Here is a 14,554-nt window from a genome sequence, read left to right on the forward strand (position 1 = left end):
GGAAGTCTTCATGTAGAGAACAGGCTTATGGTTGCCAAGGGGGAGGCGGGGTGGGGCAGGGGTTGGACTGGGAGTTTGCGGTTAGCAGATGCAAACTAGTATATAGAGAATGGATAAACAACAAGGTCCTACTGTATAGCAGGAAACTAGATAAATCATAATGAATAATGAACTAGATAAACCATAATGAATATATAATGAATATATATCACATGTATCCTGTGATAAACCATAATGAAAAAGAATATATATGTGTATAACTGAATCACTTTGCTGTTCAGAAATTAACACGTTGTAAATCAATTATACTTCAATTAAATTAAAAAAAAAAAAAAGAGGATGTCTTTAGCAGTGCTGAGCCTGCCTCTCCACCTTCTCCTGAGGCCCAGCAGGGACACGGGGTTAAGCTCCCAGTGGGGCTGAATCCCGGAGGGAGGCTTTCCCTCTTCTGGATGAGGCTGGTGAGCCTCGCTTCAGCAGTGAACATCAGATTGCTCAGTAATCTAAAGCCCACGTCAGGGGTTAGAGTTAAAAACACTCGTTCTGCTCACCCTCGTCGCACCCCAGTCGTCTTTGTATCTTTCACCCCTGCTCTTCCCTCCGAGGCGGCGGTTAAGTCACCTGCAAGGGCTCTGGCTCTGAAGCCCTGTGCTGCCCAGGCTCTGCCTTATTCTCAGCCCCGGTTCCTCCTCCCCACCCAGAAGTGCCCATTCTAGTGACTAGATATTGCCTAGGAATGGAGCTCAAGGAACCTCGTGGGCACACGACAGCCAGGACACCCAGCAGCCGTCTGTACTTCCTAAAGAAGAATTTGCTATCGTATTTAATGGGCAAAATATCTGTTCTTATTTTTTGATGGAGTGTGTGTTCTTTTGGCGCAGGGTATGGGTTGGGAGTTGATTCTCCTCGACTCTTCTCTTGGCCAGCAGGGCCACTTCTCTCTCCCTGGTTGTTAACCCTCCCCAGCTAGTTTGCAGGTTCATAAAATGTGACCGATCACACCCCCCCCCCGACGCCCCCACCTCCGTTGCCATCTCTGAACTCCAGAATCCGTGAGAAGGCAGGGTGTGAGCTTGCCTCACACACCAAGTGATTTCAAAGTCATGGATTTATTCACCCCAGTGTGGTTTCACCTTTTGCATTCACCATGCTTTAAAAAAAACCTCTTTGAAATAGCTCTCAGAAACTCAAAATTTATTTTACCGACCTCATAGAGATGTTAGGAGGATCAGTGAAACACTCTTTAGAAGTCATTTCAGAGTCACTGAAAAAAGATGCTATGTAATTACAAGAGTTCTTCTGCTTTGAATTCTTAATTTGATTATTAGCCTCAGAAGTATTTTTAAAAGATCCTTAGAAGGCATATTAGATGAAACCCCCAGGGACCTGGGATATTTGGATGCCTTAGGGCATCGTATTATAGTGCTGCTAATACCTGTAACTTGCACTTCATAAGAACTCCCTCCCTCTCTTCCTGCCTTTCTCTCTCCTTCCCTTTCTTCCTTTTTTAATTCATTCATTCCTTCATAGAACCCTGAATACCGTTCCTATGTAAGGAATCATGCCGGGGGCTAGATGAAGTCCAACAATCACCAGAAATGTTCTTTGCTTTTAAGGAGTATTCAATCCAGAATGCATTTCTTCTGAAAAAAAAATTAAAAGCAAACATTTTATAGATATGTTGCTCATTAATAAAAAATAATCCCAATCATGCCTTTATTAATGGGATAGATACATTTCTTACTTCATGGATGAAAAATAACACTCCTCCAGCAGTTGAGTAAACTGGGAGCTTATCAATGCAGTATGACCTCCATCTTGCGATTCTCGTCTGAGGGTTTCTCTCCTGCACTGTTTGCATCGTTGTGAGGCAGACATTGGTTTGGGTTCAGATCCGGCTCCACCCATTCTCTCTCTGTGTGACCTTGGGCAAGCTCAGGTGGTCTTGCCTGTAAGTTGGGCATCATGACGGTACCTGATCACGGAGTTGTTGAAGGAGTAGATGAACAGGGCCTGGGGCATGATAAGCACTATTTAGGTATTATATTTGCTACCCCTCTAATTATTTGTAAACAGCAATTTTTTTTGTCATTGAGAGCTGCACTGTCCAGTATGGTAGCCACTGACCACGTGTAGCTGTGGAACTCTTGAAATATGATTAGTCTGAATTAAGATGGGCAAATACCCACCAGATTTCAAAGACTTCATAGAAAAGCAAGAATGTAGACTATCTCATTAAAATTGTATATTGATTTGATTTAATTTTATGTTGAAATGATAATTTTTTGATATATTGGTTTAAATAAAATATATTATTAAAATTAAATTACGTACGCAGCTTCTGTTACCCGTCTATTGGACAGTGCTGACTCAGATAAAGATGTTACCACAGCATAATGACAATTAAAGGAGAAGCACAAAGTCTTCACTTTGAATCATAAAATAAGGCCTTAAATACCAGGCGAATCCTTTGTGAAAAAATGTTTAGGAAAACTTACTCCGTTTGAGAAGCAACACAAGCAGTACAATTCTAGTTTCTCAGTTAACCCGATAGTTAACTTTTCAGTAATTCCTTACGTTCTTTTTCAGTGACAAGTTCACTAGATTTTGTCAGTGGAAAAACGTGGAATTAAATATCCATGTGAGTATCATCTTTGCCTTTCTTTTTTTAAATAAAAATTTCCTCTGGCTCAGCTTCGTGAGAAAATATTTTACTCGGCAGCATACTCCCAAGGGTAACACACTGCCCAAACAGATGTCGTGCTTATGGCTTTATGCATGAAAACTCCATCCTCCTATACCCAATTGTAAACACTTTGAATTTTAATTCTCTTTTCTCATATTCATGTAAGAATGTGTTTATTTATTTAAGAATGGTTATTTTAAGCGGTAATTGACCTTTTAACAGAAGTAGTTGTAAAAATACAAGTCTTCTACATAATGTAATTCCCATATGCCCGTGCCTTATGCCATCTTGGTAAAGTTCCTTTTTTTATTCTTAGGCGCAATGATGTAATAAACATGATGACATCTTTTACTAGACCACGGTTTCATCTTTTTTGTTATTTTGAGAATGATAAAAGCAGTCCTCAAAGACAGGCTACTTTCTGACATTAACCCCTTAGCATTGTATCTTCTGTTAGCTTTTCACTGTCAGTAATTCTAGGGCATGTTCTTTACTTCGCTTTTAGAGTGTGCGTTTCTCTTCCCCTTTCCTTCGTGCTCTCCCTTCACATAGGTTTGCAATTGAGAAAAAGAAAAAACTGGATTTTTTTTTTTTAGTTTTTTACTTGAGCAGTACCATTGGAAGAAGTGGGGTCTTTTCTTCCGCTTTTTTTTTTATTAATTAATTAATTTATTTATTTATTTTTGGCTGTGTTGGGTCTTCGTTTCTGTGCGAGGGCTTTCTCCAGTTGCGGCGAGCGGGGGCCACTCTTCATCGCGGTGCGCGGGTCTCTCACTATCACGGCCTCTCCCGTCGCGGAGCATAGGCTCCAGAAGCACAGGCTCAGTAGTTGTGGCTCACGGGCTTAGTTGCTCCACGGCATGTGGGATCTTCCCAGACCAGGGCTTGAACCCATGTCCCCTGCATTGGCAGGCAGATTCCCAACCACTGTGCCACCAGGAAAGCCCCTTCTTCTTCTTCTAAACCTCCTCTCTCCACCCCATTTCCTGGCAGGATTGAGAAGCAAGAGGCAGTGACACATTTTTAAAAATAATCCCTTATTGGGACTTCCCTGGTGGTCCAGTGGTTAGGACTCCATGCTTCCACTGCAGGGAGCACGGGTTTGATCCCTGGTCTGTTGCTGTGGCATGCCGCAGCACGGCCAAAAAAAAAAAAAATCCCTTATGTCTGCTGTGGATCTTCCTTGTGCTTGAGTTCCTTTAGCAGACGTGGTATCCTCATGTCTTCACGTCCTCATGTCCTCTGAGCACCAGACATGAAGCTAGTGGGCCAGATGCCCCTCCCTGGCTGCAGACATGATATTTGAAGGGTTGTCTGGGGAAACCCTTCAAGCACCTGACCCTTCATTTGCCAGGATACATAAACTAGTAGGCATTTGCTGTTATCTGATGGCCTCTTACCACGAACATGGGACTATCTATCTGCCTTTGTACTGTCTGATGCCATGAAAACTGCTTAGGAAGCAGGGCATTGCTGGGATGATACTGACAAAGTGCTTATGAATAAAGCCTCTTCATAGAGTTACTCACACTTGGTCTGGTTTCATGCTCACATGCCCAGCATGAGTCCTCTCTGCTCACTGACGTTATTGATAAAACATTCACACGGCCAGCATCTGTTGGGCTTTCTGATCATATGGCCCACGGTTAGGAAAACATAGATGGCCTTGACGTGGGCCTATTTTTCTACCATTACGTTCCTGGCCTTGCTGAACTGTCCCCAAACTTTAGACTTCAGAGTAGCTGATGTTGCTTTGTGTTTTGAGTGGAAATTTCACATTTACTTGTCTTCAAAGCGTACATCGTCCAATATAAGATTTATGAGATCGGAAAACCAATCTAACTCGGCTACCACTGTGTCATCTTCCCATTTGCCTCCGTGGTGTGCATTCTGTGCAGTTTGCATAGAAGGTGGTTCTAGAATGTCCTGCCACCTTGTGCTTCTCACCTCTCAGTTTGAGGGACCAGTCACGGAAAGGGCAGGTGTATCTGAATCGCTATTTTAATAACTGTATATGTTTTACATGAAAACAACAGCATAATTTTTATGCAGTTTTACGTTTCCATGTCGCATTTTGAATTCACAGTTGACCATGAATGATTTCAGCGTACATAGGATTATTGGACGAGGAGGATTCGGTGAAGTATATGGTTGCAGGAAAGCAGACACTGGAAAAATGTAAGCTTTCTAGGCTCGTATATTTTGCTGGGAATATTAAGAGAATTTTATGCTCGCATCAAAAGGAAACCCCTGTGTAGATTTATGGAAGCCCGTGATCTCACTTCTGCAGTAATTTACCTCAGAAGGAAATAGGCTGTATTTTGTAAAGCATAGCAAACGAGATGATCTGGAACTGCTGCCTCTTAGGGCTAAATGGGAAGGTAACCAGAAGCCGTGCATCGGGAGCCTGCAGTGGTTCAGGCCGTGGGTGAAGAGCCAGGAATCCAGAGGTGGCCAAGAAGGGGTGTTATGTATGGCCTCCCAGTACGATCAGACTGCAGAGAATTCTCTGCTTTGCAGGGGAGAGACATTCTCTTCTGACCCACCTGTGATTTAGCATGTGCAGTTTGGGGTGATAGAAAACGTACCTTCCAGTTCTGTGCTGCACGGTGGGCTTTCTGATCCTAAATGATGCACTTTACTTGTCGTTCGTTACCTTTCACTAAATTTTAGTTTTACTTCATCATAACTGCTTGTCGAGGTGTTGAGGATGCCCAGCCTGTCACGTGTTGTTGTTAGAAGTAAATAATATCAATTTGTCTCTTCATACACATTTACGATTTCACCCGACTCTCGGAAACCGCCAGGGCATGGTAAATAGTCTTCTATTTTATAGGTTAAGGGTAGACGCTTCTCAGGAGTCACACAGCTAGGAAGTGGCCAAGCTCAGCTCCCATGAACCCTCAAGCACGTCCTTTGCAGCCTCCCAGCTGCCGGTGACAGTGACCTGCCACCTGCCCTTGGGGGCGGGAGGCCCTCAGCTTGCTTATTCTGAGGGGTTCAAGACCTGTGGGTGCCACCTTCTCTGTGGTCTGCAATCCAAAGGTCTTGTTAAACATCGTCACAGCAGGGTGGTGATAGAAGTAGTATGAGGCATTTTGAAAATTCTTTATCATAAAAAATATTTCAAGAACGCATCACTTCATGTGTGCTCTCTTGGGCTTTGATCCCATAATTAAGCCAATATTTGATCCCATAATTAAGCCAATCAGTGTCTCGCAAATGGATTTGTCATACAGAACTCCTGGAAGAGCGGATAAAAATATCAAATTTGAACATCTATCTCTGTTTTGCTCTAACTCATAACATTATAAGTTGTAGGTAAGTTAGGAATAAGTGGATTTTGTGTGTCCTACCACAGCCAGACAACTGGTATACCTGGGTGTTGTGAAAGAGTGTATCAGTGGGAGTTTAGTCATGCATGCAGAATTCTCAAGTCCCCAGAACCCTTGTAAAAATTTCCTTTCAGCTTTCCCTTGTCCTGCTGAAAAAGCATCTGCTTTCTTTTTTTTTTTTTTTTTTTTTTTTTGCGGTACGTGGGCCTCTCACTGTCACGGCCTCTCCCGTTGCGGAGCACAGGCTCCGGAGGCGCAGGCTCAGCAGCCGTGGCTCACGGGCTCAGCCGCTCCGCGGCATGTGGGATCTTCCCGGACCAGGGCACGAACCCGTGTCCCCTGCATCGGCAGGCGGACTCTCAACCACTGCGCCACCAGGGAAGCCCAGCATCTGCTTTCTTTAACCTGTAATTACAGAGTGTGCTGAGTAACATGTCTGTATTTCCCTAATGTGAGTTTGTTCCAAATCTTCAAAAATCTTAAGCTGTCAGCGGTTTCTTCTCAACTAACTTTAATATAACTTGAATATAAAAATCTTACTGATTCTTTTTATTATTTGAAATATGACAACTTAAGTATAGATTTAAAACAAATCAATAAAGTGCCATTTTAGGACACGGAGTTTTGGACGCACGCTTTCCCTTCCCATTTGGTCAGTCATCAACATTTTAGAGTCTTACACTCTACGAGCTTATTAAATCTTGACCAGTGCTGAATTCACAATTCCTAAATGCTAAATATGACATGTACAGCACCTCCACAAAACACACACACACACACACACACACACACACACACACAGTGGTACTAGGCAGCAGCAATACATACAAAATTTATTTCCCTGAATTTTATATCCATCTACTTTATGCTCTTATTTAACTGAAACATCAATTCATATAATAATAGAAATATCTTGATTATTGCTTGATTTTTTAAAATAGCCTTTTTATTTTACAGTTATTTTAGGTTTACAGAAAAAGTGCAGAAATAGCACAGGATGTACTATGTACCCCGTGTACCCCATGCCCAGTATCCTCATCTTACTTAGTGTGGGACACTCGTCACAATGAATAAACAAATTTGTTATTATTGACTGAAGTCTCCACTTGATTCAGATTTCCTTAGTTTCTTAGAAGCATTTTGCTTCTTTAAAACACTTAGCACATCTTTAGAAACTTCCCCCAGTATGATGCGTATCGTTTAATCCGTTTAGGTGTTTTCTCAGTGCAGATTTTTAAATAATATTTATGTTTCTAGGTATGCGATGAAATGCTTGGATAAGAAGAGGATCAAGATGAAACAAGGAGAAACCTTAGCCTTAAATGAAAGGATCATGTTGTCCCTGGTGAGCACAGGAGTAAGTATTCAATTTTCAACACTCTTGGGTTTGTTTGTTTGTTTTTTGGTTTCTGTATCAGGACAATTTATTTAAAATACAGGCTTTTTTTTTTTTTTCTGGTGAATTATGCGGCTAGCCAGTTCTTGGGGGGATTAGAATTTAGAGCAGGGAGCAGCAGCCTAAGTTAGTATAAAGAATAATTCAGGTATTACCTCTGTCTAATTTGGGAATTAGGAACGTACTAGCCACCATCGCTGTGCACACTGACAACTTGTCCCTTTAGTGAGTATTTATGACTTCCTTCTTTGTGGAATATGGTTGCAGAGATGGCAGAAAATAATCATATCAATGACAAAAAAAATATCACTTGAGTATAGTTAAGAATTGGCTGTGTGACTGAGAAAGACTAAGCCAGAGAAGAAAAAGTAAGAGAAATGTAGCTCCCATCCTTCACAAACTGATAGAGAGGAAGTGACTTGGCTTAGTCAAACCCCAGTTGTCCCTTCAGGGTGCTCCCCAGGCCGTGTTTCATTTGGAGGGAACCTTATCTTCTCAGCACTTGCTACTTTTACCTGCTGTGGACGCTGGCCTTTTCCATTTCCAGCACTACGTTTCTGCCTGTTCGATGTTTTATTTGCATGTCAGGCTGTCATTTTTAGCTCGGCATGTGTAAAAGCAAGCTTTTACGCTGTGTCATCTTGACTTGCAAAGCAGTGTCCCGTTCTGATTTCTTTTCCTGTTAGTAGTATCACCCAGGATCAAAACCTCGGCTTTTATTTACCTGTACAGATGTATATAAAGACACCCAGAAAAACCCACCATCCCAGGAACCTGGGCGGTGCCCATGTGTCCTGGCAAGTGAGACAAGGGCCCCCAGGGGAGGTGGGATGGTGCTTCCAACTATCATAGCTGGGTTCTAAATAAGGTCATCTTCACACAAAGGCTTTGAAAGACTCAGATCTTAATGGTGACTCAAAGAATTCCTTTCAGTTAGATAGCAAGGAACCTGAGACCCAGAGACATCATTTCTTTGCCCAGAGTCCCCGGACTCCCTGGACAGCCCCAGTGTTCTTTTCTCATCCCTTTGTAGGCTCCATGTTTTGTTGTTTGTCACCTGTATTCATTGTGTTGGTGTTTATATTATTCTAGCATTAGTTTTAAGTGGTTCTGGAAAGTCTACTTGCTATCGAAGCCAATGAATATCATAATTTAGCTCAACTATAACAGATGAAAATGCCATTGCTATAAATAGTAATGTCTAATTATGTGCCTCTGCCTGCCAACGTATGGACATTAAGCATTTCAAATAAGAGTTACCCTGTGTGCATGGCCAAGATTTTAACTGATTGGAATGGAATCTGAGTGGCCTGCACACTGTATTGGAATCAACGTGAATAGCATTGGCTTCTAGTATCTCTTGAAATGTCTGTGTCTTCATTTCAGACATGGATGTGTGTTTACTGCAGATTTTAAGTGCTTTATTAAAATATTAATTTTTAATGAGTTATCTCAAAGCCTTGGATATTTATTCACAGGAAAGCCTATGGAAAAAAATTTTTGGTGTTGGAAAAATATACGTACAATTTTAATTTTCATGTAGCATTTTTGTTTTACTCAGGTGAGGGAGAGTCGTTAAGTAGTTGTAGAGCTCCTCACTGGTCTACCCATAAGGGAATAAATAAAAAATTGGGGTTATATTGAGCTACTGCTTTGAGCTAATTTAAAAGACTTGTTTTTATTCAAATATCAAAACTGTTTAGCATCTTAAACATGTATAAGTATATAATTTAAAGAATTGTAGTAAAGAATTGAAAGAATTGTAATAAAGTTATTTGGAATTGGTTTTGCCAATGAAAGGCTACGGTTTATAGGATTTAAGTAATCTTTAGTTTAAAATTGCCTCCTTAGGGGATGCTTTAGATCGGCCTGTATCAGTATGATTTCCTAAGGTGTTGGCATGAAAATGAGCCAGAGTCACCCATCAGAGATTTCTATTTACTAGAAGGTTGCTTTTCTCTTTCATTCTCAAATTGAGGATTCCTACTTCTCATCCCCCAAAGAGATAGTAGGAAGTACTGTTCCCAGTTTTATTCTGTAACTTTCGGGTAGTAAAAAGGGAATCAAGGACATGTATGTCCATGACTGGGGGGAGCCGTCAGCACTTTCATTAATTAAGTCAAGTGTTGTTCATGAGAAGCATTGCTCATTCATTCCTTGATCCATACTTGAGACCTAGATCGTGCCGGGCCCTCCACTACGAGACGGGGGTCCTGAAACCCTAGTTTGGTCCTTGTTCTTATAGAGCTGCATAGAGAGAGAGCAGCTGGTGTTTATTCAGACAGTCTCACAAATGCGTTGATCATTGGAACACGTGGCAAGAGGTAGGAAAGACAGGCCCACGGTGCTCAGAAGGCATTGAGCAAGGCGGAAGTATTGTCCACAAACGCTCCTCTGAAGTCAGAGGAGGTGCTGGGGCACATGTGGGTCCCGAGCACGGAAGTTCTGGAGAGTCACAGAAGGTCGGCAGAGGTGGGGTCAGAAGTGATAGGGTAAGGACCACAAGATGAAGTTGTAAGGGAGAGAGGCAAACAGAGGCCAGACCAGACCAGAAAGAGCTTTCTGGGCCAGTACTGAGGAGTTTTAAAAATCTTAAGAGCCGTTGGAAACAAAGTGTTTGAAGCAGGAAGATAACATGATAAGCCTTGCGAGTCTGAAAAGGTTCCTCTGACTGCAGTGTAGAGAAATGTTCTGAAGGATTACTTTACGGTCTATTTTATCACAGTTTTAAGTTCCTGCAAAATGCAGTCTATTTTGCTCACTAGGTAGGAAATCAAAGAAGACAGTTCCTTGCTGAAGAGCTTTTATTTAAGTATCCACCTGTAAAAAACCCCCTAGTTCTTATTTACCTTGAATTTGTAATCAAGGCAGAACATCTTAACCACAGTTATCTTTGAAACGGTACCAACACCATCATTAAACCGCTGCCTGTTTGTCCACTTGGGTCAGTGTTCAGTTCTTTGTGTCTCGGACCCCACCTGAGACTCAAGATGGTACCTGCTCGGGGCCTGAGAGATGAGGGATCATGGTCAGCAAATTCTGTAGAGGTAACCAAGTCAAATCCCTTCAGCGGAGCTTTTATTTCATGTTGCTATGGAAACTTTGCCTTCGTAAGTAGGGTAACATAGGACATCTCTGCCAAGAGTCCAGGGTCAGAGAGCTGGGGTTTGAATCTTGGCTGGCTACCAAATTCCTTTGTGACCTCAGGCAAGACATTTCCCTTTTAGGGGGTGGGGAGTTTAGTTTCCTTGTCTTTAAAATAAAGAAATCGGACCACGTGATTTTTTTTTTTTTCTTTCTTAAGAGCCCTTTCTACTCCGGTGGCCTATGATTCTAAATCTCCAATTCATGTCCCATCTTAATAACGTAGCATCTTAACTATACTTTGACCTTTTGCAGTTTTCTCAGGGCTGTCATTAGAATGATCATACACCATCATGTTCAGAAATACCCCCTTTCCAGGCTCTGTTTGTCCTCTGGGTTAAGTGAGTGGAATTGCTCTCTCAAGCTGGGAAAGACCCAGGCTTTACTAAGTTCCTGGTCCACGCGCTTCTCTGCTCTAGAGATGAATTGTTCATCAGATCAGGAACCAGAGTATGTGGGGAACCCCATTAAGGAAGAAGCATGATATTTGGAGCAGAATGAGCCATCGCCAGCAGACTATGGAAAGGTCTGGTGAAACACTGGTGGGATTGCAAGTAGGAGGGTACCCGCCCACCGAGAACCACATGGCTTTTAATAGATAAAGGGTAACACCCTTATTTTACCTATTTAACACAAAATATATCTTAACATTAGTAAACACTAACACCTCTCAACAGACCTCTCAGGAAAACTAGGTAACCACAAAATGAATTTTGTCATTCATTCTGGAGTAACTTCCTCCAGAAGATTTGTGAAAATTGAGTTCAAGTTCATGAATCTTGAGCACATAGGAATGTGTTAACACAGATTTATCTGTATGCCCTTGATCGACAGGTATGAACAATGTGAATTCTGTTTCAGATTATTCCGTTGAAATTTGAATACTTTCTGTGGAATTTAATAATTCTTTGCTTCTGTTAAGAAAGTGGTTATAGATATTTCATGCCATTTGTTATCTGAATCAGTTGAGTGGCAAGTGTACACTGTGTATTTATCTCAGTGAACCTAGTTCTAGATCTAGTGGGGCACTGATGGATTCTCACCAGGGAACATGTGTGTGTATCCAGCACCCATGTCAAGAGATAAAAAGTTACCGGTGTTCCAGAAGTCTCCCTGTGTCCCTCCCAGCCACTCACCCCACGCCCAAGCTAACTACTACCCAGATGTCTAAAACCGTAATTTACCTTTGCCCGTGTTGAAACTTCATATAAATGTACTCTTTTTGTGTCTGGCTTCTCTCACTCAGTGCTGCTTGTGAGATGCATCTGAGTCGTTGCTCTTAGCAACAGAGCCTTCTGTAGCTAAATAGCAGGGGTCACCAGGCTATGTGTGTGGCCCAGGGACCAAATCTGGCTTGTGTTCACAGCCCATGAACTAAGAATGGTTTTTTCCTTTTTAAAGCATTGTAAAGAAAAGAAACAAAGAAGAATATGTGATAGAGACTGGATGAAGCCTGCAAAGCTTAAAATATTTACTGTCCAGCCCTTTGCAGACAATGTTTGGTGGCCCCTGTTCTATAGTATTCCATCATATAAATGTGCCACAATTCGTGTATCCATCCTCCTGTTGGTAGACATTGGGGTTATTTCCTGGTTTTGGGCTATTTTGAATAGTGCCATGAGGACCATTCTCATGTCCTTGGTGCACATGAGTCCAGATTGCTGTTGGGTAAATACCCCAGGGTAGAAATGCTGGCTCATAGGCTTTGCAGGTAGTGATCAACTTTAGCAGATCCCACTGAACATCTTGTGAAAGTGGTAGTACCATTCTGCCTTCCCAGCGCCATACTGGAAGCTCCATTAACTCCATACCTTTGTAACACTTGGCATTGTCAGTCTATTTAACGTTGGCCATTCTCATGGGTTTTAGTGATGACACATTGTGATTTTCAATTTGCGTTTCTTTAGGGAAAACTGAGGCCTAGCATCTGTTTATAGGCTTGCGGGCCGTTTGATACTCTCTTGTGTGAAGTGCCTACATTATTATTTTTATTGTTGTTGTTGTTGCTCTTTTGCCATTTTTCTACTGGGTTGTTTGCTTTTTCTTTATTGATTGTTGAGAGTTCTTTATATATTCAAGATATATATGGATTGCAAATATCTTCTACCATTCTGTGACTCACCTTTTTACTCTCTTACTGGTGTCTTCTGAAGAACAGAAGTTCTTACTTTTATTTTAGTCTAGCTTACCAATATTTTTATTGTTAGTGCTTTTTGTGGCCTGTTTAAGAATTCTTTACTTCACCCTAAGGTCCTGAAGTTGTTCTCTTTGGTTTTCTCCTAGAAGCTTTATTGTTTTACCTTGAGGTCTATATCCACCTGGGGTTGAAGTTAGTGTGTGGTGTGAGGTAGGGGTGAATGTCCACAGCTGATTGTACAGATAGCCTGTTGCTCCGGCACCACTGATTGAAAAGGCCATGCTTTCCCCCTACCCTGCTGGGTCACTTTATTACAAGTCGAATGAGCATTTACATGTGGGTCTACTTCAGGATTCTGTTCAGTTCTACTGGTCGATTTGTCTGTCCTTGGGCTAGTTCCATACCGAATTACTGTTGCTTTACCGTAAGTCTTGATATCTAGCACTATGAGTTGTCCAGCTTTATTTTTCTTCAAGTGTATCTGAACTTTTCTTGGCCGTTTACATTTCCGTATAAATTTTGGGATCAGTTTGTCAATTTTCATTTTAATTAAGCGTGCATGGAATCTAGAGATTAATCTTAGGGAAAGTTGGCATCTTTACAATTGAGTTTTTCTGTCCTCGGCTCTGGTACATTTTACCACTTTCAAAAGCTAATTTAATTTCATTTTTATTCTCAGTGCTTCAAAACAGTAATATAGATAACATTTCCCCCCATGGTATGGTTCTTCCAACCTCAGAATCAGAGATTGAAATGGATACTTGACTAGCCAGAACTGAAATGTAGACCAACAGAAAGACTAGTAAGGCAGTAATATTTTTCTGTAGAATCTGAGTCTTTTGAAAATGTAGATAGAGGAGTCATGATTGAATCAGACTGACAGAGCACCTTTGAGTTCATCTCTAATTAGCAGTGTTGTGTCTCTGTGCATTTTTCCACGGAACCAGACCCACTTTCCTGGGTCTGTTAAACTTACCAGGTAGGTGTCTGTGTTTCATGTACGGGGCAGTGGCATGGATAAAAAAAAAAAGTGTAGATGGTGTTTGGCAGTAGATGTGCTTTCCAGGGCAGCTTTTGCTTTTCTTATATATATATTTTTCACTCCAGGATTGTCCTTTCATTGTCTGTATGACCTATGCCTTCCATACGCCAGATAAACTCTGCTTCATCTTGGATCTGATGAACGGTGAGCAAGCCTTGGGAAGTCTGAATACACTGCAAGACTTTGCCATGATGTTGTTTGTTTGTGTTTTCATGATGTTTTATCTTAGCCTGCGTTGCTCCCGACAGACTGGCCATTTGGGTCTTTCAGGTAACTAAATTCCTCCTGAAGTTTAAGGAAACCTTTTATTCTTCAATTTTCAGTTCAACTTCATTTAAAAATGTTGACTGCCATTGCCCTCTGGCCCTCCCAGTCTCTCCCCAGGAAGTTGCATTTTCTAGAAAAGATTTTCATAAAATAGTTAAAATACAGTGAAACTTGATTTTCTGGAATGCAGCTGGCCTGGATGTTTAGTTTGCGTGTTCCTGGCCCTCAACTTTTAGGAATGAAATGCCTCCTAAAGATACATAGGCTGAAGATAGAAATGTATTTAAAAACCAACTTTGAAGGACTGACTTTGAGCCAGGACAGATTTTAGCCCAGTCTTCTATGCGTTTAGCCCAGTTCCACTGTACATTGATCTTTTAAACTGTGACTGATGACCCAGAGAATGATGAAAGAGTTTTAGCTAGAAAAGTAGTTTTTTAATACTAGAAAGTGACATGATATATACTCAAAGCATTTTTAGTAACGAGAGCTGAAATTAAGATGTACAGTTCAACAAATGAAATACCTTTTTTGAAATTCACTTGAA

The 14,554-nt window shown here is 41.4% G+C and overlaps 1 protein-coding gene across 6 annotated transcripts in view; it reads left to right on the forward strand.

Annotated features, from left to right (window-relative positions):
• GRK3 (G protein-coupled receptor kinase 3) overlaps nucleotides 1-14,554 on the forward strand; it is a 145,953-nt gene that overhangs the window by 78,555 nt on the left and 52,844 nt on the right. For all 6 annotated transcript variants that reach the window (XM_022550787.3, XM_022550784.2, XM_022550790.3 and 3 more), the window contains 4 exons: nucleotides 2,590-2,641; nucleotides 4,773-4,864; nucleotides 7,279-7,378; nucleotides 13,806-13,884. In XM_022550787.3, the coding sequence (XP_022406495.1) occupies nucleotides 2,590-2,641; nucleotides 4,773-4,864; nucleotides 7,279-7,378; nucleotides 13,806-13,884 (323 nt within the window). The remainder of the gene's footprint in view (nucleotides 1-2,589; nucleotides 2,642-4,772; nucleotides 4,865-7,278; nucleotides 7,379-13,805; nucleotides 13,885-14,554) is intronic.

This window comes from Delphinapterus leucas, chromosome 14, assembly GCF_059928025.1.
Source record: "Delphinapterus leucas isolate spDelLeu-1000000601 "Yukka" chromosome 14, BTC_Dleu_Yukka2, whole genome shotgun sequence".
In the NCBI taxonomy this organism is placed as follows: domain Eukaryota; kingdom Metazoa; phylum Chordata; class Mammalia; order Artiodactyla; family Monodontidae; genus Delphinapterus; species Delphinapterus leucas.